Here is a 22769-nt window from a genome sequence, read left to right as displayed (position 1 = left end):
CTCACCGTAGCCTCCTCTCCTCCACCCCTCCCCCCGCTGACCCATGGGTCAGTCCTGGGGCCGATTTATTCAACATCTTCATTAATCATCTGGATGATGGGATGGATTGCACCCTCAGCAAGTTCGCAGATGACACGAAGCTGGGGGGAGGGGTAGATACGCTGGAGGCTAGGGATAAAGTCCAGAGTGACCTACACAAATTACAGGATTGGGCCAAAAAAAATCTGATGAGGTTCAAGAAGGACAAGTGCAGAGTCCTGCACTTAGGACGGAAGAATCCCAGGCACCACTACAGGCTGGGGACTGACTGGCTAAGCGGCAGTTCTGTGGAAAGTGTTGTGAGGATTACAGTGGATGCTAACGCTTGTCAAGCTTCTCAGTGTGCCCTTGTTGCCAAGAAGGCTAACGGCATATTGGGCTGCATTAGTAGGAGCACTGCCAGCAGCTCGAGGGAGGTGATTTTTCCCCTCTATTCAACTCTGATGAGGCCAAATCTGGAGTATTGTGTCTGTTTTGGGCCCCCCAGTACAGACAGGATGTGGAAAAAACGGAGACAGTCCAGCAGAGGTCAAGGAAAATGATCAGGGGGCTGGGGCAGATGATGTATGAGGAGAGGCTGAGGGAACTGGGCTTATTTAGTTTACAGAAGAGAAAAGTGAGGCGGGATTTGATAGCAGCCTTCAACTACCTGAGGGAGGCTTCCAAAGAGAATGGAGCTTGGCTGTTCTCAGTGGTAGCAGATGACAGAACAAGGAGCAATGGTCTCAAGTTGCAGTGGGGGAGGTCTAGGTTGGATATTAGGAAACACTATTTCACTAGGAGGGCGGTGAAGCACTGGAATGGGTTCCTGAGGGAGGTGGTGGAATCTCCTTCCTTAGAGGTTTTTAAGGCCCAGCTTGACAAAGCCCTGGCTGGGATGATTTAGTTGGTGTTGGTCCTGCCATGAGCAGGGGGTTGGACTGGATGACCTCCTGAGGTCCCTTCCAACCCTCATCTTCTATGAGTCTATCAGTCCTTTGTCCATCCCCTCAGTAGGCACCAACTTCCCCTCTGGCCAGTGGTGCTCAACTCTGCTCTGCCCCACGCCCCTCCCCAACTCCACCTCTTCCCCAAAGCACCGCCCCACCTTTTCTCTGGTCTGCCCTGCCGCACCCCCAAATCAAACCCTTTCTCTAAATCCCTGCCCCCTCTCTTCCTAACCCTGTTCCGCCCTCGCCCCACTTCTATCCCACCCCTTCCCACAACCCCCACCCCGCCTCTTCCCCATCTCCGCCTCCAAGTATGCCATGTCCCCCTCCACCCCGACCCTGCTGGAGCATCCTGAATTCCATGAAAGAGCTGTTTTGTGGTGGGCAGGAAGTGCTGGGAGGGAGCGGGAGGAGTTGCTCACTAGGGCCACTGGCGGGCGAGATGCACTGCAGGCAGGGCAGAGCTTGGCTGCCAGTGGGTGCTAAGCACCCACTAATTTTTTCCTTGTGGGTGCTCCATGCCCAGAGCACCCGTGCAATTGGTGTCTATAATCCCCCTTCCCAAAATCAAAATTCCTAGAGATTTCTGGTGAGTGTTGTTAATGTTACGAACTCTTCTGTGTCCATGTCTCTCTGGGTGGGTGTCCAGGGGTGTTTATGGTTAAGTTTATTGTGATGTCACGTATCCCAACTGCAAAGAATGCTCTGCTTCAGCATTCTTGCCCTGCCTTCAGTCTGCCAACTGGCTTGGTTGACAACGGCTGGTGACCCAAGGAGCTGCTGATAGACGCGTACTAGCCATCTCTCAACAACTTCTTGAATCAGCTATTTCCACAGGTGTTCGAAAGAAGATGAGTTTTTACAGAAGGTAATTCCAAGATTCTTTTCCTGCTCCTTAGAGCGCACATGACAGGTTGGTGCCTCCTTCTCCTAGCCCAGGGGGGGCCAACCTGTGACTCCGGAGTCACATGTGGCTCTTCAGAGGTTACTATGTGGCTCCTTGCATAGGCGCTGACTCCCAGGCTGGAGCTACAGATGCTAACTTTCCAATATGCTGTGGGGTGCTCACTGCTCAATCCCCTGCTCTGCCGCAGCTCCTGCCACCACCCCACCCTTTCCCCCAAGGCCCCTGCCCCTTCCTCTGAGCCTACCACGCCCTCGCTCCTCCCCCCTCCCCACCACAGCCTCCTGCTCACTGTGAAACAGCTGATTGCGGTGGGCAGAAGGAGTGGGGAGGGAGGGGGAGGCGCTGATTGGGGGGGTTGCCGGTGGGAGGGAGATGCTGGGGGCTGGGGCGGTAGCGGATGGGGGGCTGATGACATATTACTGTGGCTCTTTGGCAATGTTCATTGGTAAATTCTGGCTCCTTCTCAGGCTCAGGTCGGCCACCCGCATCCTAGGGACTGGGGGGGGCCAGTGTTGCAACAGTCAGGTCTCAACGTTCCGGTTTGATTTGAACGTCGGAATCTTTCAGCTCCCTCCTGCGCCAGCCTCCCACCTTCTCTGGAGGCAGATTTCCACTGTTTTATCTTTCAGCAGACGAGTGGGGGTGAATTTCCAGGGTATCACCTAAAGGGAAGATAACAAAACTGGTGTAGAATTTAGACTGATATCTCCATAAATAGTATTTCCTCTGGAGTTGCCCCAATGCACTCCTTGCCTTCCCGTTGTGAATAGAAACCTTTTGTCTCATGTAATGATTGTCTAATGTAGGTGTATTGTTCATTCCCTCTGGGGGCACTGGCTACTGTCTGAACACAGGATAATGGGCTAGATGGACCTTTGGTTGGACCCAGGATGGGCAGTCTTGGGTTGCTTATGTTCTCGGTTGTATGAACCAGTCCTGGCTATTAGAGGAGCAGATGGCTTCAAAAGACCGGTCTCCTGGACCTGTGAATCCTGGGCAAACTAATTCCCTTCCTTTAGAGAATGACAGAAAAAAAACATTTCCTCCTTCTTACTATTCCAGGCTTCGTTCCTTTTTCCAAAGACTCACCTCTAGGGAGCACAGAGAGATCCATGTGCACAAAGTGCTTGTCCAACCTGTAGCAATGGGGGCATGCTCTGACTTTAGCCAGCAAGAACAGGCCTTGCCAGAGAAGCCCCAGAGAAGGAAATGTTCATGGTCCATCTTATCAGGCATGAAAAGACTTTGTGTCTGTAGCCAATCTGACACCTCGATGGCAGACAGGGGTGAGGAGAGAACAATTTCCTCACAAAGAAGGTGGAGGCACTTGTCCCGGAAGAAGATAGCAGCTGAGAACCAGGTGGAGTCAGAGGACGTGAAGCTGCAGGAGGATACAGGGAAAGTTGAACTGGATCCTACAGGTGAGGATTCAATCCACATGGTTAGCGAGGAGCATGTGAGGAATACTCACACCAGTCACCCTACAAGCCTTACACATCAGGGCCTTCTCACAGGACAGCGATGGGTACCAGGGCCGGCTCTGGCTTTTTTGCCACCCCAAGCAAAAAAAAAAAAAAAATTGTGCAGGGGCCGAAGTGGCGATGGGGTGGGGGGAACAAACCTGCCAGCCAGCGGAAACAGCAAAGGGGGGAAACCAACCTGCCAGCCAGCCGGCCGGAGCATCAAAGGGGGGGGTTGGGAAACCTGCCGGCCGGTCGGAGCAACAAGGGGGGGGCTCAAAACAAACCGGCCGGACGGAGCAGCGAAGTGGGGGGGGAAGCGGGAAACCAAGCTGCTGGCCGGAGCAGCGAAGGGGGGTGAACAAACCTGCCAGCCGTAGCAGCAAAGGAGGGGGCAGCAGGAAACCTGCTGGCCGGTCGGAGCGACGGGGGGGGGGGGCGTGAAACAAACCGCCCAGCCGGCCGGAGCACCGAAGGGAAGAAAAAATAAAAAACCAAAAAGAAAAAAAAATCCCTGCGGGGCGACGGGAGCGCGGGTGCAGGGGGACTCCGAGCCCTGCAGCCCCCGGGCAGCGGAGTGCACACTCCAGCTAGCGCGGGGGGTGGAGACAAGGGGGGCGGCCAGGGCTTCCTTAGGCAGGGTGCTCGCGCCGCCTGCTGGGAGGGCTCCACGCCGCTCCGGTGGGCGGGCTGCCGTGCTGGGCTTGCTGCAGCCCTGGCACCGCTCCCAGCAGCTCCCCTCCTCTGCGCTGCCGCCGGAGCAGCAAACCAAAAAGAAAAAAACCTGCCGAGGCGGCGGCAGCAGCAAAGCCCCCTCCCCCCCAAAATGGGATTGGACGGACTGCCGCCCCTTGGAATCTGCCGCCCCAAGCACCAGCTTGCTCGGCTGGTGCCTGGAGCCGGCCCTGATGGGTACCTCAGACTCTGGAATCCATTTAGTGCCAGATCCTTTTGGCAAGGGTGGCTGAGGTCCATCTCTGAGGTGGGGAGAGCTGAGTGTGTCAGGTCACCCCCCTCTGGGGGTCTGGCGCTGTGGGGTGGGGAGTACTAACATTGCTCCGGGCTGTAAGGAGAACAGAGAGGCTGGACGTTGTAGGAAATCATTTCTTGTCTCCTGGATCGGGTCCATTTCATCAGTAAAATGCTCGAGAGGTCTCAGCAGGTGACACCTGGGAACCATACCAGAGCTGAGCCATTACTTCTTGGGGGGTTAAATGCAAATGAGGCCCGTTGCCCATCACTGACAGGGAAGGTGTGCAAGGGGAGGGGACAAGTAGAATACACCACGGCAAAGAACCTGGCCCCTAGGTCCGAGGAAGCCTCGTGTGGTAAAAGCCCCCAGCGAAGAGCCATGAGATCGGAGTTCTCTGCTTAGCTGCCAACAACCTTCAGTCTGACCCTGGGCAAGTGGCTTCAGGGCTCTGGGCCCGACTTCCATCCTCTGTAAAGCAGGGATACTACATGGAAAAGGGAAATGTTACGACTGTTTCTTTCTGCTCCAGGGACGAAGAAGGAGGCGTCGGAGTCGCAGGGGAAGTGGGAAAAAGGGAGCCCAGAAGAGCAGGAAGAAGAGCGCACTCCCACCCCCTCATTACCACGCAGCTCCCATATGACCATGGTAATGACGCTTTGTGACTGTGCTATTGGAAAGCCTCCCCTGCTGTGTGTATTAATATCTCCCGGAGCTGGGATCTCTGACAGGAGACCTACCTGCCCCTTGCTCAGGGAGCTGAAAGGAAACACTCTTCAAGTGTGATCGACTCCAGCCAGGCTTTACGAGTTTCTCTGGGTTGCTTGAACAAGGCCCAGGTTGACAAAGGGGTTCAGGCACCTCAAGAAGTTCAGAGGTGCTTAGTGGGATTCGCAGAAGTGCCTGACTCAGGTGCCTGATTCTGATGCACTCTCCATGGGACACAGGCACTGCTGAAAATCCTACCAGGCCCCTCCCTGCACTTGTAGGGGTAACCCACACACCTGCTGGGTGGGGTGTTCTGGCCCGTCTAGTGGCACCAGGACCACTTAGAGACAGAGATCAAAGGAGTCTGCTCTAGAGCCTTAGCTAACAACCAGTTGGGTTTTAGCTCCTGCGGGAGAGGCTCCTGCACTAAACTCCAGAAATCCCAGGTTGGATCCCCTGTGCCAGGAGTATCTATGCGAGTGTGTCGTTCTGGTGTGCTCTACTGCATCCTCAGCTGCTGGCGTCCAGGACAGACGGGGCTAATCCAGCCACGCAGGCCAGCTGCAGTAACACTCAGGAGGTGCCTGAGACACCAGGGCAAAGGCCTCCAGCACCCCAGGCCCTGGGTTTAGGTGACCCTGGAACCAGCCCCCCTGCAGTAACATTGTGCCCAGTGAGTTCTGACCCACGGGGGGCTGGCCCCAGAGGCCCACAGTTTGGGATTCTCCTCAGCCAGGCAGACTTGCTCCTTCAGTCGAAGCTACTTTCTGTCCTGCCGGCGATTCCTGCCTGTTTTGTGGCAGCACCACACGCTGCAGGGTGGGGAAGGAAGAGGCATTTCCGCTTGGGCCCTGTTCTCAGTCCTTTCCTCGCAGACACTGTGGGCTGCTAGAGTTGCTGAGCCAATCTGCTCAGGCGCTCGGGGTGGGATGGGACATGGGGCAGGTTCTGCAGTGACCCCTCGGCTGCACTCAACAAGCAACTTGACTGGGCTTTGCAGGCCAATGAGGCTTTCTCAGCAAACGCTGGGCTTCCTGGGGGGAGGGGCTAGAGAGGGAGGAAATGGGGTGCCCTTGGGGTCCCCGCATCGGCTGAGAGGCTCCCATCTCTTCTCAGGCAAGGGGGAGGGGGAAGCGTATGAAAGACTGAGGAAACCTCGGCACCTGTTGAGGTTTGTCAAGAAAAGGGCTCAGCCGGAGTCTCCACGCTCACGGGGCGCTGCCAGCCTCCCACCGGGACAGACTGTTCCAGGGCAGCTGAGCAATGGAAATACTCAGTCCCGACAGGCTCTGTCCCTGTTCATTGCAGACCCCCGGGGAGCAGCTTCCCTCAGCCCAGCTCCAAGCCCTGCTGATGAGAGCCGTGAAGGGTCTGACGACACCCACCCTGGAGCGATTTCAAGCCGCCGAGGAAGAGCTGAGGACCATCGTGTCTCTACACGGAGACAAGATGGAGAGAGTAAGAGACTCCCGCCGTGGGGCAGGGGGATGCTGCGCAGAGAGGGGGAGGGGAGAATTTCCTCTCCTAGGAAACCGTTCCTGGGACACACGGGCATGGTGCTGTGAGGGTTGGCTGAGCCCCTTTCCCTTCATCGCTTGGCCGCGGGGATCCGCGGCGTGAGTTGTTTGACGTGTTCTCTGCCCGCTGGAGCTCTGACACGTCCCTGAGGACAGCCCAGCCCCACTGAAGGGGAGCGATAGCCCCGGCCCTGGCAGCGCAGCACTGACCTAGTCGGCCCATGGGCCTCCACACTGGTTTCCTCAGACATGCTGTGGGGCCTTGTTTTTCCAGCTGAGGGATCAGGAGGAATTTGGCTTTGCACTTTTCTCTCTCTCTCTCCCTAGCTCTGATCCTGCTGCCCATCCCCACAGGATCTGAGTGCCTCCCCCGTGAATTAGACTGGCCTAGGGAGGTTTCTGGCAGACTTCATTCCTACATCCCCTGGGTAGGAGGCTCTCAGAGTCATTATTCCCCCTGATTAATGAAGCTCCACCGCCCTCCTGGGAGGTAGGAATTCAACCCGTTTGACACCTGGGGAAACTGAAGCCCAGAGAGCTCCTTGAGTTGCCCAAGCCTGCGCAGGTGGGGTTATCGAGAAAGGAATCAGGGTTCACATTCCCTGCAGTCCTTTAAACGTTGCCTTCAATCGCTCGGCCTGGAAATAGGTGACATTCCTGCCCTTCCCCAGATACCGCCTGCCCATGGCGCCCAAGTGCAGACTTATTCCCTTCCTGGGCTTTGGCTTTCCTGGAAACTCAGAAACTAATAAACGAACAGAATCCTCAGCCTGAGCTTCCTCCCCAAACCTGCCTGTTCCTGGGGTTTCCTGCAGGTCGTCCCTGTCTCTGGCCGAGGTCCCTGTTTCCAGCAGGTCCCAGCGGGAAGTTAACAAATGGCCCCCAATCAGCAGATTGATTTGTGCAGGGCTCTAACTCCTGCTAGCAGAACAGGGCACCAGAATCCAGCCACCCGGGTTGTAGCTCCTGCTCCTTGTTGGAGAGAGGAAAGAGCAATGGCCAGTTCCTCATGGAAGAGCCCTAGGGGGCGGCTTGTCCCTTTCGGGTCTGTCCACCTTGTGCTGCAAACTCTGCAGCAGGAGCCGGAAAGCCTGGCCCTATGGACGTGGGCTCCCAGGGCTGGCACTGTGGGGCCAAACGGCAACGCAGCCTCTTCTGGGCTTGGGCTGGAACTGGAGCTCTGAAGCCTGGGGAGGAGGGGGCTCCAGAGCCTGGGCTCCAGCCCAAGTCTCCAGGTCTGCACTGCTGTTCCCAGTGCCATAGCCTGAGCCCGAGGTTAGAGAGCCGGCTTTGAGATTGGTTACGGCAGGTTTTAAAATCCCGCAGTGCAGAGGTTCTCCTTAGGGCTGGGGCCTGGAGCTGGCTAGCCCTGTCCAACTAGCCCTGCCTGCCATCTCTGGGATGGGCTCTGGGGTACCTCAGTGGAACCAGCTGGGTCTGGAGCAGCGCTTCTCTACCTGGGACATCCTCAGGGCCAAACAGGGGGTATTGGACGTGCCCCACACAACACATATGGGGCCCACAATGGAAACTGGCTTGAGAAGCACGGGCCTGGAGGAACTGATTGTGCTAGAGAGATCAGCAGGAAGTTGCAGAGATGGAGGAAAGGCTCCTGCAGGGAAGCCCTTGAGAGCAGGGCTGAGAGCAGTTTGCTAAGGCAGGGAAGGCCCTGGGACAGCAGGGGAGTTTGGGCTGTGTCCACGGTAAGGTTTGGGGGAAGGCTTTTGTGTGTGTTTCTGAGCTTTAAGGTGCTAAACCAGACCTCAGGAAGGCTGGGGTTCCTGGACTTGTCAAAGCCTCTTTCTTGACATTATGGAGGAGCCAAGATGGGCAACCGAGGTGAGAGGCGGCTTGCAGGGCTGCCAGGAGGGGTTACCTGGGAGAAGGCCACTCATGGATAAATCCATCCCTCAGCTTTCTGGCATTCTTCCAGGTTGGAGACGTCGTGGGACGTATCTTAACCTGGCTGGACAACGTCTGTCATCCCAGAGCCAGAAAAGCAGCGCTGAGGGCCACGGCCTTGCTGGCTCATTCCCACCCCCAGGACGTGGTTCTGAGCTGTGTGGCGCACACGCTGTCCTCGGACAGGTAGGGAGCTGCTCTGTTATCACCTCAGGCCATTATTTCTCTTCCTGCTCCTACTGACAGGCCACAGTCCGGGAAGGGTCCGTTGGGCTCACACAGTTGGAGGGAGTTTCCTGCTGTGCAGAGAGCTGTCCATGCTCACTAAAAGGAGATGCCCAGGCCCAGCCACTGAGGAGCCAACCCCCCTCCTGCACTCCCCAGGATGGAGACGTGCCAGTTTTCTGAAGAATTCCAGCACTGTCCTGATTTCTATGGGTCACCCCACTTCCTCTCCCATCCAGTACAGGGCCAATAAATGACTTTGGGGCTCACTCCACATCCCTGGGTCATGAGGTCTGGCTGCTCCCTATTGTGTGAGAGAAGGCAGAGATGGAAAAGGCCCATGAGGTCCATCTGTCCATCCCCTGGGGACCAGTGCAGGATTGTTACCTGCAGTCAGATCCCTAGTTATTCCATGGCTGAGGAAGTGGTGAAAAAACACACTCATCCTTATGGAGCTGCACAGCAGAGGTAAATCTCTTAAGACAGAAAGTTCAAGACCTAATTGTTGCAAAATAAATAAATGATCCACACGTGACCATAGCGTAAATGCCGTGCAGCCTGCCTGAGTCTGCAGACAGCCGGCAATAACAGCTCTGAGATGGGTGAGTGCCTCTTTTCATCTCAATACATTGTGAACTCTGAGTCCTGCTGGTTATTGCCGATCACTTTGCAGAGCCATCCAGCTGAGGTGTTTATAACACAGTCCCCATGTGCCCAGTGATGAGCTGCCAAAATATTAACAACCAGTTCCCTCCTCCCCCCCCCCAGGGGGGGTCGTGCCCCATCCAACCCCTCATGTTCCTTGACACCCCCCCCCCCAGGACCTCTGACCCATCCCCCCCTTCCCTGTCCCCTGACTGCCCCTTGCCACCCACCCAACCCCACCTCTCATTCTCGATGGCCCCCCAGGACCCCTACCCCATCCAACCACCCCTTCTCTCTGTCCCTGAGTGCCCCCACCACCTCATCCAACCCCTGCTCTTTCCTGACTGCTCCCCGGGACCTTTGCTCCCATTCATTCACCCTGTTCCCTGCCCTCTGACCGCCCTGACCCCTATCCAACCCCCCACAACCCACCCCCTCCCTGCCCCCTTACCACACTGCCTGGAGCCGGACCGGGTCCACTCCGCCAGGACCACAACCGGCGCCGCGGGGCCCGACTCCCCGGGCTGGCACCGGGGCTGGAGCCGCTCGGCTGGAACCGCGGGGCCCGACTCTCCAGGCCGGGTCTGGCTGGAGCCGCTCGGTCGGCAGCGGGGCCTGACTCCCCGGGCCGGCACCGGGGCCAGAGCCGCTCGGCCAGAACCGTGGGGCCCGACTCCCCGGGCTGGCACCGGAGCCGGAGCTGCTCGGCTGGAGCTGCGGGACCCGACGCCCCGGGCTGGCACCGGGGCTGGAGCCGCTCGGCTGGAACCGCGGGGCCCGACGCCCTGGGCTGGCACCGGGGCTGGAGCCGCTCGCCCGGCAGCGGGGCTGGAGCCGTGGGGCCCGACGCTGGCACCGGAGCCAGAGCTGCTCGGCTGGAGCCGCGGGACCCGACTCCCCGGGCCGGCCCCGGGGCCGAGCCGCTCGGCCGGAACCGCGGGGCCCGACTCCCTGGGCAGGGCCGGGGCCGAGCCGCTCGGCTGGAGCCGCAGGACCCGACTCTCTGGGCCGGGTTGGGCTGGAGCCGCTCGGCCGGCAGCGGGGCTGGAGCCGTGGGGCCCGACGCTGGCGCCGGGGCCGAGCCGCTCGGCCGGAACCGTGGGGCCCGACTCCCCGGGCCGGGCCGGGGCCGAGCCGCTCGGCCGGAACCGCGGGGCCCAACTCCCCGGGCCGGGCCGGGGCCGAGCCGCTCGGCTGGAGCCGCAGGACCCGACTCTCCGGGCCGGGTCGGGCTGGAGCCGCTCGGCCGGCAGCGGGGCCCGACTCCCCGGGCCGGGCCGGGGCCGAGCCACTCGGCTGGAGCCGCAGGACCCGACTCTCCGGGCCGGGTCGGGCTGGAGCCGCTCGGCCGGCAGCGGGGCCGGAGCCGTGGGGCCCGACTCCCCGGGCCGGCACCGGCGCCGGTGCCGCGGGTCCCGAGCTGGGTCGTGTCGGAGCCGCTCAGCTGGGACCAGACCAGGCTGGGGAGCTTGGCTGGGGCCAGGGGGAGCCGCTCAAAGTGGAGCTGGACTGGGCCACACGTGCCGTCCGCCCCGCCCGGCTTACCTGCCTGCTCCTCGTTTCAGGCTTCCCGCGAACATCTGATTGGCGGGAAGCAGGGGAGGGGGAGGAGAAGGAGGGCGGAGCGTTCAGGGGAGAGGGGGAGGTGAGCTGGGGCTGGGGCCGGGCAAACAGCTGCCCGAGCTTTGTTAAATTTAAAAACTTTTTAGAACCTGGTTGTCCTGGAACAACCGGTTTTAAAAAGGCTTCTAAATTTAACAACCGGTTCGTGCGAACCGGCTGGAGCTCACCACTGCATGTGCCTAGGGGCCGTGAAACCCAACTGGACCCTCGCCAGAGGTCAAAACTCCGTCTTTCCTCAGCATCCTCTGCAATGCAGTTCTGCACTGACCATAGACAAATCTGTGTCACATGGGAGAGAGAATTGAAGAGCAGCATGAAAGAAACTGAATTTCTTACCCAGTTCCGTTACCAGAGGAATACAGTGTTGGTTTTCATATTGATTTGAATGTTTGATTTGTAAACCTTTCAGATTTGAATTCCTTGAAGCAGCCCCAGTGCTTTCCAGGGTCTGTGCTCAGAAGCTATAGAAACTCGGCAGCGTTGGCACAGAATTTCAGTCAAGCTTCCTGAAGACCTTAAATCCAGGCCATTTGCTCTTGGTTTGTCCAACCTAGTTCTCAGTGTCCCCAGGGCTTGACCACCATGTCCGACCTTCCTCACCAAACTTGGAAGTCAAATGACTGGAAGCCTTTTGGATCTGTCTGCAGTCTTCCTGTGCGGATGCCTGGGGGGACCAGGAGCGGTTAGATCAGCAAGAATGGAGAGAAGAGAGGAGGGGGATTTCAGTACTAGTTTCCTTCCAGCTCTGTCACACTGGGCAGTACAATCTCCCCTTTCAAGCTCCTGAACCCTCTCCTATCAGGGCATGTTCTGAGTCAGTGTCTGATCCCGTCCACCACACTGCAGTAGGATTCAGCTGCTAAGAGACACTTGGCCAAATGCTGGGTCTCAGTTACACCCCCAAATAGCCAGAGTAACTCCAATGAGGTCAGGCAAGTTCCTCGGGACTGAGCCTAGCGTAACAGAGCAGAATGTTGCACAGTCTGGTGGTCACACTGTGCTGGTCACTCTGTGGTCAGATCATGGTCACTGTCCTGGAAACAGCAGTGCTAGCTTCAGAAACAACAACCCATTCGGGGAAAGGAATAAATACAACCTTCTCTGACGGGACTTGCCCTGCCTCGGCCTCCCTGCACCAATCGGTGTCTCCTCTCACAGATACCTTTCCTGCCCGCTTTCCAAGCCTCTCCCTGGGGAGGGCAAGAGGTGGCCAAGCAGGGAAGGTCTGACTTCTCTTTCTGAATCTGCAGATGTGCCATTGAGCTGTGGAAGGCCTTGGGGGAAGAACCACGGCTCCCCAGGGAGGTGCTGCAGCAGCTGCTGGACAAGCTCCAGCAGAGACGCCAGGAGGAGAAGAGCGGCAATGTGTCCCTGGCTGTAAGTGAGATTTGAGATGTCACTTTGAGAACCCGCCACCGCGGGGAGGATGGTGCATCTGTGTGTGGGAGCTTCACCCCTTCTTAGCTTCAGGCCACGGCTCCACTACACAATGAAGCCGACCTGCGTTACCTCGGCATACAGCCACCACAGCAATTCCATCCCTTGTGTGTGTCTGCACTTTGCTGCTTGTGTCGGCAGTGCCCGTCCTCACCAGAAGCGCTCGTCTCGATTGTACGGTCAGGGTGGGGCATTGTGGGAAGGCTCCTGAAAGCCAGTTGACGTACGCGACGTTGTGTCTACACTGACACTGTATCGACCTAACTGCATCGACCTGGACTCTCTGCCACTTGTGGAGGTGGAGTTATGACTTTGGCACCAAGGGGCAGTTCTGCCGATGGGAAGGAAATTCCATAGTTAGGGTGATGCTGGGTGAGGGGCCTTGCGTTGACATAACTCTGTAATGCAGACCAGGCCTTGGTGTGTCCTGGCCACCTCCTAGCAAACCAAAGAGGTGTGAATAAAGCTTCGCCCAGGAAAAGTTACTGATCTGAAGTGGTTTATCTGCTGGTACCCTGGCTCTGTTTGCTGCTCTAGGTGGCTCTTTAGTGAGCAGGTGCAGTTTGGGTGTCTCTTGGAAGTATCCAGGTTTTTGGCTCTCTAAATTGTGATAGAAATCTTCCCAGCACGGGATCATGAGATGTCCGGTACTTTTGACTGGGCCAGAAACACTGGGGCTATGAGAACAGATCTCCTCAGGATGGTTTCAGCCCGTCCAGTCATGGCTGGAAACCCAAAGCACAGAGTCTGCACCATTAAGCGAAATAATGGGGAATAACATCATCCAGACTCTTCTGACCGTTCCGTAGGGCTCCATCCTGCTTCCGTTCCAGGAATGGGGGAACGTTCAGGACCCTCCAAATGTCTCCTCCCCTCTCAGGAGCCAATCCTCTTTTGTAATAGGCTGGGGAGGGAATGAGACCCGAGAAAAGGACAATAGCGAGTGGCAATGGGGGCAGGTGGCAGATTGGGCTAGTGGAGTGAAAGTCTTTCCCCCCTCCAGGCAATGAGGACCATTTACGAGGTCCTTTTCCTATGGGGATACCGAGAAGCCATCCTGGAAATGTATCCCCAGATGCTCATCCTCTGCATCAGGCAAGTGCAGTATGTGATGGATCTGCACTTGCCAGGGACCTACATGGCCAGCACGACATCCAGCCCCGAGGAGGGATCCAGCTGCCTCAACCCCCTAAGGTAATGACTGAAAGGAAAAGGAAGAACAGATGTGTTCTGCTGCTAAACACATGTGGGCTGTTCATGGCCATCATTGGTTCGGGTGCTATAGTTAGCCCAGGCTCGCTTACACCAACTAAGGATCTGGCCCCACATGCCTGCTTGAGTCCTGTTACCTGTCACGGTAAAGAATCAAGTATTCAACCGCATTGAGTGATGACACCAACCATCTTCAGAAGCTACAGTGTCACTAACTGGTTACAAACTCAATGAAACTGCAGTGTCGACAGGGCCCATTGGGCAGGGAAGCACCATGATATCACACTGGATCTATCCTCGGGGAGGCTAGCTCCTGCTGTCCATGCTGTGTGTGCCAGGGCGTGTGCAGCTTTGCCATGCTTGGGGCTGATCTCTTTACCTGACACTGGTATTTTTTGTCTTTAGCACATCGGTGGAGGCTGTGAAGACTCTTTTTTCCATGCCCGGATACTGGAAGGAATTTGCCAGCATCCAATTTCAGCAGGGTTGGGACATGATATCTTCACGATATTACTATTCGCAAGGTGTTGGCCTGATTGCAAGGTAGGAGCCCAAAGGTTCCTCTTCAGTGGGTCTCTCTTGGGAATGGGATTTCCGTGTGAAATGTTCCTCTGTTCGAGGCTGCCATCTCAGCCCAGCAACTAGAGAGGAACTCTCTCTCCCCCTTGATAACCACAAGGGACTTTCTGCTCCATGTTCCAGAGCCATGATAGAGTTTGAGAACCCTCAGCTCCCTGCCGTCTTCAGAGAGGCCGTCACCACTGTTCAAAGGGAGAAGGAGGAGCAGCAGAGAAATATCGCCATGACTTTCTGCACTGAGGTGAGATTCTTTAGTTGACAGGCACAAGTGGGCTTTCTGGAGAGCAGCTCAGGCCAGTAAGCTCTGGGCACATTGTCAGCAGCTCAGCAGCCTTCCAGCCATCTAGCTCCTCTCCGCACATGGATGGTGGTGGGGCATGGCACAGAATGGGAGGGAGAGACAGGGTGAGATCGCTCCTGCCTGGATGTGCCTAGGTGGGATCATGTGACAAGAGGAGATGTTTCTCCAGTGCCCCAAGGCCATGCTTCTCTCCTCACCTTTTCCTGGGGTTCTGCTTTTCTTCTGCCCCAGGGGTCGCTCCATGGCACTCAGTGGGGCCTGGAGATTCCCCTTTCCCTGGGGGTTTATTTGTGACTTGTGCATTAGTCTAAGTTCTGGGAATGAACCAACTGAAAGAGCAGCACCTGGCTCCCTACACACTGGAGACGTTGTATGGGAGTAAGTGGCCTTTTGGTAAAGATGAGTGTCCAGGGAACAGACCCCACAGGAAGACCTCTGCTCCTCAACCCGATGTTGATTTGGCTCTTTCCAGTTTCTCCAGAGTCCTTCCATTGAGACAATAATGACAAAATCAGAGCTCCAGGCACAGCTCATGGAATGGACCCAAGATAAAAATCCCATTGTACGTCAGCTCAGTCTGCGAGGCCTTGGCAGTATTGTGCTCCAGCCAGAAAAGGTGAGGGGCGTGGATTGCCCGGGGGACCGAGGAAGCCGATGTCTATCGAATCGCTCAGCAATGAGAGCGAGATCCCCACACAAGCCTTGTTGTTTAACGCACAGCACTCAAATGTTGGAGGTGCTTTACTGAGCAAATCAAGGCACGACGTGGTCCCTGCTCCCGTGAGCTGACCCCTGATTGCAGATGTGATGCAATGGGGGAGGCGGGTGAGCAAAGACAAAGGTTACAGTGAGCAGCTGGCAGAGAGTGACAGGAGAATGACTTTGTGCCCCGTTGGGCGGCTGTGCCAGCCGTGGTGTCTCATAGGTGGGAGTGGGATGGGCCAGCATATGCCCCAGGCTGTCATCCAGGATAGTAATGAGCTGCCTTCTCCATTGCTGCAGGTGCAATCGTTACGGGCCCAGCTGCCAGCGATCATGGACATGTTCTGTGACACGGATAGACTGCGTGTCATGGGGGCCATGCATCAAGCTGGACACATCATCTACCTCCTGAATGGGGAGGGGCTTGGATCCATCTCCCAGGACATTGCAGTCAGCCTTCGCCCCTTCATTGATGACGTAAGGCTGGGAAACACAGGAGAACCCCATTCCCCCCCCTCCGCCTGTTTCTGGTGCCCTTGTCTCTCTCTCCCCATCCCCTTGTCTCCCACCCCTCAGCCCTGCCATGGAGCCTCCAAGGGGTGCCCCTGCCATGGGTGGGGAATCTCCTGCTCAGCCACCTCCCTGTCAGAGCTCTTCTCCGCAAACCTCAGCCTCAGCGCCATGCTCCCAGCCCCTGCTGCCGCCTGGCCTGGGGGAGAGGGGCCTGGCTCTGGGCAGACGACCAGCTGTCTGGAGAACACCGGCCCCCAAAGAGGTGGAGATTCCCAGCAGGAAAGAGGTGGGTCGGGAATGGCCCGGCTCTCAGGGGCACCGAGGAGCAAAAGAACTGCTGTGTTTTGTAGCAGCACCTCCCTGAAAGGCTCCAGCAGCTGCTCCTCCCCTTCCCCAGACCGGTCTCCAGCAGCCTTCCCTCCCTCTCCCCTCATCTTCTAGGGGTCTAGGATTCTGTGCTCTCCAGACAAACATTGCGTCTAGGACACCATGGGGCTGCACAGCCCTGCACAGCGTCTCAGGCCCTGTTCTGCACAAGATGTCTATGGCGCTGGCCTGGTGGCCTCACTGCTCCCATGAGCCAAGTCAGTTATCACAGGGGATCCAGAGCAGCGTGCGGATTATGACTCTGTCGCGTTATGCTCTGATCCTGCCTGGCTTTAACCGGGCTTCCCCACTCCCTGTGTGTCATTGCCAGGAGAGGGGCAGTGTGCGCTCCGCTGCCATTTTACTGCTTGGCAACGTGGTGAGCAGCGTGAAGGACCCAGACAAACCCATCGTGCAGCAGAAAATGATCCACTGCTTGCTCCCGCTCCTGCTGCACCTTGAAGACCGGGATGAGAGTGTGACACTGGTAAGTGCCACGGTCATTATTTCCTGAAGAGCAAAGAGCCAGAATCCCCTGGGGCCCCCACTCCATTAATGGCCAGAGCCCTTTGTCCAAGTAGAGTCTTCTCCTCCCTGCTTCACTCCATGCTGGAGCCCAGTGCCTCATCCATTCTCACAGCACAATTGGGAAGAAAAGCCTTCTTCTGGGAAAGAGCCCTGACCCTCTCCTGCAAAGACAGGCCTCAGGCCTTTGGGCTGCTGCATCCAAAGGTTCACAACAAGAGGCAGCAAGAGAAAAGGGAGCACAGATCTGTAAGTGCCCTTCGCTTCAGGGAGCTGATATCTGCCCACAGCCTTCTGGAAAGTGGGTGCAGCTGCCCTGACTTCTTCCCTGGAGCTCCTGAGAGACCTTCTCCAGGTCCCAGCTTCCCAGCATTCACCGGACGCTGCCCTCTTTCATTGGGCCAGCTGGGATGTGGAGGGAAGCCTGATCTGGGGCCCCTTTGGTCCGACTCTTTGGGATCCCCAAGCTGACTCACGCTCTCATGCAGTCTCTTTGCGCCTAAGGACTGAGCTGTGGAGATCTCTTATGAATCTTTCCAGGGCCGTCCATAGAGGGGCGCAGGGCCTTGGACAACACCCCCTACTCTGTCCTAAGCCCCAGCCCCACTCCATCCCTTCCCCCAAGTGCCACCCCCACCTCTTCTCACCCCTGCTCCGCCCCCTGCCCCATCCCTATTCCTCCCCTCCCCCCAAACCCCCACCCCCTCATTTCCCGAAGGACGCTGGGAGCTGGCGAGGTGGGGCATAGCATAGTGGGACCGGGAGTACTGCTCCTGGCCCCTGCATGGCCCACGTCCTGTGTCCCCCTGAAGTGCGGGGCCCCCCAAAGCGCAGGGCCCTGGTCAACCACTCCAAACCATCCAAAGACAGGACGGCTCTGGCTCGCTCCAGCCAATTCCCTCTCCTGAGCACACTCCTGTGTACAACAAATGACAGGAATCTCCTCCACTAGCAGGAAAAGCAGGAGAACAAGGGACGGGGAAGGTTCCATGTCCCCCAGACTGTCCCTCTCTCAGTGAGAATCCTCTTGGTCTCACCTTCTCTTGCAGCGATGCAAACTGACGCTCTTCCGCTGCGCAGTGTTTCTCAGGTGGGCTCATTTGAAGACGCTGTTCCGCAGCATGGCCTGGGATGGCTCCACACAGCTCATGAAGTGTGCTTGGAAGTGCTTGGTAGGTCAATTCCCTTTGCCTTGAGAGTGGTGAATGGGGACTTGAGGGAGACCTTTCTAACCCCACACCCTGAGTATCCATCTGCTTCCGTCGGGTGGCAGGACTCTATTCCAGGCTCTCTGCTGGTTCATTTCTGCAGGAGTTACAATCCCTTCACATTTTTGAAAATTTTCTCCTCAACTGTCAGACCTGCAAACGTTTGTCTTTGAAAATGAAAGCTGAGGTTCTGGAGAACACAATAGTAACTCCAGAGAGGTGCTGCTGTGGCGCATGGGCTCATACTGGCTGTTGCCAAGACCTGGCTCTATACTTTGGCTTCCCTGGACTAGTCGCTGTGGGAAGAACATGTCATTTGTATATTGTGCGTTTCTTCCTCCTTTCTTCCTAGATGCAGAACAACAAGAGCCACATCCCCAAATTCCTGTTCCAGGCCTTAGAGTACCTGGAAAGCTCACAGACAACAACCAGACATTCTGCAGCCCTGTTCATTGGTAAGCAGAGCAACTTCACTCGAGCTTTCTTGAACTGCTTCCTTCAAAGCCCTTTTCTAGACTGCTGCTCTGTTCCCTCCGACAGCACCAGAATCCTGAAAGTAAGTGTGTGTGGGGCGGGGGGGGGGGGGCGCGCCTAAAAGGGCCCTGCACCCAGTGAGGATCCCTTCCCTGGCTAGAGGCGTCTTTTTAATTTTTACTCACCTAGCGGCGCTCTGGGTCTTCGGCGGCACTTCGGCAGTGGGTCCTTCAGTGCCGCCGAAGACCTGGAGCGAGTGAAGGACCCACCGCCGAAGTGCTGCCAAAGACCCAGAGCGCCACCCAGTGAGTACAAGCCCCACGTGTTTTTTTATATATGTGGTTGTTGTTGTTGTTTTTTTGTCATCCTTGCCGGGGCCCCGTCGAAACTGTTTGAATTGGGCCCCGCACTGCCTAAAGCCGGTGTGTGTGGGTGTATGTGTGTGTGTGTGATAGAGAGAGAGAAAAAATTAACATGTCTTCCAAGATGAAGGGAGCAACTTAGCTCTATTGACCGCACCAACTTCCCCTGCCCACAACAACTCTTTGGCTGCGCCTAGGGGAAACCAGCATGATGTGAATTCAATCTCCTTTGGAAATCAGTCTCTCAGTGACTTCTAGGCTTCTGATGCTTTATCTAATGTGCTTTGTGAACAGGTGTAAGGAATGTATTTAATTTCCCAAGGGCTGTCTTGGGAGAATGGCTGCATCTTTCGCAGTTTTCAGCAAAGGATTTGAAAAGTAATGAGATTCATTGTCTGTCTAGGAAATACTATCCACCATTACTGTGACTTGTTGTCTGAAACAGTGACTGAAGATGGCATCTCCCGCCTGTATGAAGGTAAGGAAACACCTCTGTGTGTTTGTGCCTCTGTGGGAAGTACAGGGGTGCAGCACAGGGCCTGAACACAGGTTGGAATGTGTCCCTCTCTGTCTAAGGACAGTGTTTAAGGAAGAAGGATGGTCACGTGAGCTTTCTTCGAGGTGCCACAATATGTGTACGGGAGCAGGGGAATTCCATCCCTAGCTCCTAGAATAAACGTAGCCTTAGAGCTGTTTGGGGAGACTGTCTTCATAGAGGTCAGAACGTCTCTAAAGGAAGGCCTGACAGAATTGAAAAGGGCTGTTGTTATTATTAAGGGCGATGATGAGGATGACAATTACCCTCTGTAGGGAAAGATTCATCACTTGCCCTCCCTGTAATGGAGAGATTTCAGGCCAGGGAACCACTCAGAACTTGGTTATCAACTCACAGGAAATCCCCTGAGTGCACATTGGAAACATCTTTCCCTGTGACCTCTTAAGGAATGAAGGCACAGGGCCACACAGGATTTCAGTAGACATTAGGAGTCTAAATCTCTCTGCAGATCTGTGCGTAAATGTTGGATCATTTAACACCTCTGCTGCTGTCACTTTTCTGTTCCATCCCAAGCAGAGTTGCCCCCACCTGCCTGTGTTTTAGCGTGTGGATGTGTATATGCTGGGGGAGGGGGAAGTTACGCACAGAATGGGGTCTCCTCTCTGTCCAGGGCTATTTTGGGAGTAGCTGAGTTGCTGTTTCTTGCCCACAGACTCTTGGGTAGCTAATAGCATGTGGCAATGGCCATCTGAAGGGGAGGTTTCCTAGGCACCAGTCACATCAGCACCATGGGGCTTTCAACCCGTTTCCTCTTTGTTTCAGCTTTTCAGGAAGTGCCTTTGACATCTGACAGCACCACAGGGCACATCCTCAATAGATATTACAAATGGCTGCAGAAGCTTGGAAATCTCGTGTCGGGTTCCGCATTCGACTAGGGAACCGGGACCGACACAGAAGACCTCTTTGTCCTGCTATGGTACGTACAACAGCGTCTTTGGAACAGGGACTGAACAACGAAGTGGATACTGGCAGATGACAGAAAATTATGTAGGTCAGTGAGGCGTAGAGAAGACTTTGAAGAAGTGGAAAGGGATCTAATAAAGCCATGTGACTGGGCAGCACAATGGCAGATGAAACCCAGAGCTGACAAACTCAGGGCCATACGCATGGAAAGCAGTGAGGTGAACGACTCCTACATATCGCTGGTGTCGGACACCAAAGCATGGACGGTTGGGCCCAGTGGCTGGAGCAGGGGTGGTGGGGCCTAGTGGAGGTCGAGCCGAGGGCTGGAGCAGCTAGGGGCAGGGCCAGGGTGGAATTAACGATTCGCAGCCAACAGGAGCTGTAGGGGGCGGAGCCTACAGGCAAGAGCAGCTCATAGACTATCACTAGCAGGGTTGGAAAGGACCTCAGGAGGTCATCTAATCCAACCCCCTCCTCAACACAGGACCGATCCCCAACTAAATCCCCAAATGGCCCCCTCAGGGGTTGAACTCTCAACCCTGGGTTTATCAGGCCAATGCTCAAACCACTGAGCTATCTCCCAGGACAGAGGTTCCCGGCGTGGTGCTCATTGCGGCGTTGCGGCTGCGGGGGGGGAGGGGGGAGGAACGGCAGCGCGTGGAGCCGCCTCGCCCCACCCCAGCCAGGCAGAGCCGGCCCGGCTGGAACGCAGCACACAGGGGCTTTAGTGGTTGTACCACGGGGCCCCCCTTAGCCCTACTCCTTTCATGAGTGCATCACTGCCCCACTTCTGCCCCAGCCCCACACACTCTCTCACTGTAATGAAGTTACTGCAGAGTCAGGACAACCCCACCTTTGAGCTCCATGTCTGACATCTCTCCCCACTGCACAGAGCCCTACATTCACAGAGCTTCTCGCATGTGATTCCCTCAGTCATCAGAGCCAGGCGGAGAGAGGAGAAAGTCTCCCAGACTCCCTCTATCCATTGCCAGCCCACAGGGTAGCGGAGGTTGTGGGGGGTTGGGTGCTCTCTTTACGCAATGCCAGCTCTCAGGGAAGTTACAAAGGAGCATTAGCAAAGTGCAGGAGGGGAGTTGTGCTGTGGAAAACTACCCTGCTTGAAAGTTTTGTTCTTCTGATTTGTGTTCCTGCCCTTTCTCCCTCTTGCAGACATCTAGAGGCTAACAGGAGCCAACTGAGCCCACCACTGATCACATCTCTTGGGAGACGGCAAAGCAGCTGTTGCATGGGAAGGAGGAGAGAGAAGAGGCAGAGCAGGATGTGCCGGGGTGCACCAGTCACACATAACCTCACAGTCTAGGTGGAGGAAGCCAAGCCCCTCCCCAGCCCTGCCGCACATGCTACAACTGGAGCACCAGTGTGACAGGAAGCAGCTCAGCTCGGTCTAGGCAGATGCCGAAAATGGAGGATGCACATTGTAGGCTCCAGTCCAGAAGCAGCTGAAGCCCCTGACTGCAGAGCCCCGAGGTGCCGAGACCCAACCCCATCCCCGGGTGCCTGCAGACGTGCAAGGAAGCTCGGAGTCTCTGGGAGATTCCCACACCGGGAGCCCAGAGACCCCCAGCCCATGGCCTAGAGACATCTCGTAGGAAGTAACCTGGGAGAACTAGCCACCGTCATGCTGAGTGACGTCAGATGTTCTGGCTGGATCCCCACTGACTCAGTGCCAAACACACTGGCCATGGACAAGGCCCTGGGGTAGGACCTGGAGGGGAGTAACAAGGGCCTGGGTCCCCCTATCCCGGCCACCATCCATCCTTGGGTGGCAGCCCACCTCCCCAATGTGCCACTAGACTGCACAGCCCCAAGAGGAGGGGCGGCCATCTTGTCTCTGAACTCTCAGCCAAACAGCCCTGCGCTGAAGGGCAGCGATATTGACTCTGGTCGTTGGGCCACACAGCACTGAGGGAGAGAGCAGCCATATTGTCTGGAGCCATCAGGCCACACAGGCATGAGAGACAGGATAGCAGCACGGACTCTGGTCTCTGGGCCCCACAGCCCCGACGGAGAGGGTGGCAGCACGGACTCTGGTCTCTGGGCCACACAGCCCCAACGGAGAGGGCGGCCGCACGGACTCTGGTCGTTGGGCCCCACAGCCCCGACGGAGAGGGCGGCCGCACGGACTCTGGTCGTTGGGCCCCACAGCCCCGCTGGAGAGGGCGGCCGCACGGACTCTGGTCGTTGGGCCCCACTGCCCCGACGGAGAGGGCGGCCGCACGGACTCTGGTTGTTGGGCCCCACAGCCCCGACGGAGAGGGCGGCCGCAAGGACTCTGGTCTCTGGGCCCCACAGCCCCGACGGAGAGGGCGGCCGCAAGGACTCTGGTCTCTGGGCCCCAAAGGCCCGATGGAGAGGGCGGCCGCACGGACTCTGGTTGTTGGGCCCCACAGCCCCGACGGAGAGGGCGGCCGCACGGTCTCTGGTCTCTGGGCCCCACAGCCCCGACAGAGAGGGCGGCCGCAAGGACTCTGGTCTCTGGGCCCCAAAGGCCCGATGGAGAGGGCGGCCGCACGGACTCTGGTCTCTGGGTCCCACAGCCCCGCTGGAGAGGGCGGCCGCACGGACTCTGGTCGTTCGGCCCCACAGCCCCAACGGAGAGGGCGGCCAGACGGACTCTGGTCATTGGGCCACACAGCCCCGACGGAGAGGGCGGCTGCACGGACTCTGGTCTCTGGGCCACACAGA

General features: G+C 57.0%; 1 protein-coding gene across 2 annotated transcripts; it reads left to right on the top strand.

The window, feature by feature from the left end:
- The first annotated feature begins 1680 nt into the window (after positions 1-1680).
- Positions 1681-22169, top strand: LOC123354150 (maestro heat-like repeat family member 5). Of its 2 annotated transcripts, none has more exons than XM_044995843.1 (17): positions 1681-1836; positions 2938-3296; positions 4838-4953; positions 6322-6471; positions 8464-8618; positions 12176-12302; positions 13366-13556; positions 13980-14117; positions 14277-14394; positions 14927-15070; positions 15457-15633; positions 16367-16522; positions 17610-17732; positions 18121-18223; positions 19008-19082; positions 19923-20076; positions 21242-22169. In XM_044995843.1, exons 1-16 carry the CDS (start codon positions 1820-1822, stop codon positions 20033-20035), a joined length of 2262 nt encoding a protein of 753 aa, XP_044851778.1. In that variant the 5' UTR covers positions 1681-1819; the 3' UTR covers positions 20036-20076; positions 21242-22169. The 2 variants fall into 2 exon arrangements, with proteins under 2 accessions (XP_044851778.1, XP_044851777.1); XM_044995842.1 differs by having other exon boundaries at positions 21234-22169.
- Positions 22170-22769: the final 600 nt, after the last annotated feature.

This window comes from Mauremys mutica, chromosome 21, assembly GCF_020497125.1.
Source record: "Mauremys mutica isolate MM-2020 ecotype Southern chromosome 21, ASM2049712v1, whole genome shotgun sequence".
NCBI classification, from domain to species: domain Eukaryota; kingdom Metazoa; phylum Chordata; order Testudines; family Geoemydidae; genus Mauremys; species Mauremys mutica.
The sequence above is the reverse complement of the archived record's forward strand: the minus strand, read 5'-3'. Positions and strand labels throughout refer to the sequence as shown.

Excerpts from the sequence above, each read along its gene's own strand:
- LOC123354150 (XM_044995843.1), top strand. Across the intron at positions 8,619-12,175 it reads CACACGCTGTCCTCGGACAG|ATGTGCCATTGAGCTGTGGA; the intron begins GTAGGGAGCTGC and ends CTGAATCTGCAG. Across the intron at positions 14,118-14,276 it reads GGTGTTGGCCTGATTGCAAG|AGCCATGATAGAGTTTGAGA; the intron begins GTAGGAGCCCAA and ends TCCATGTTCCAG.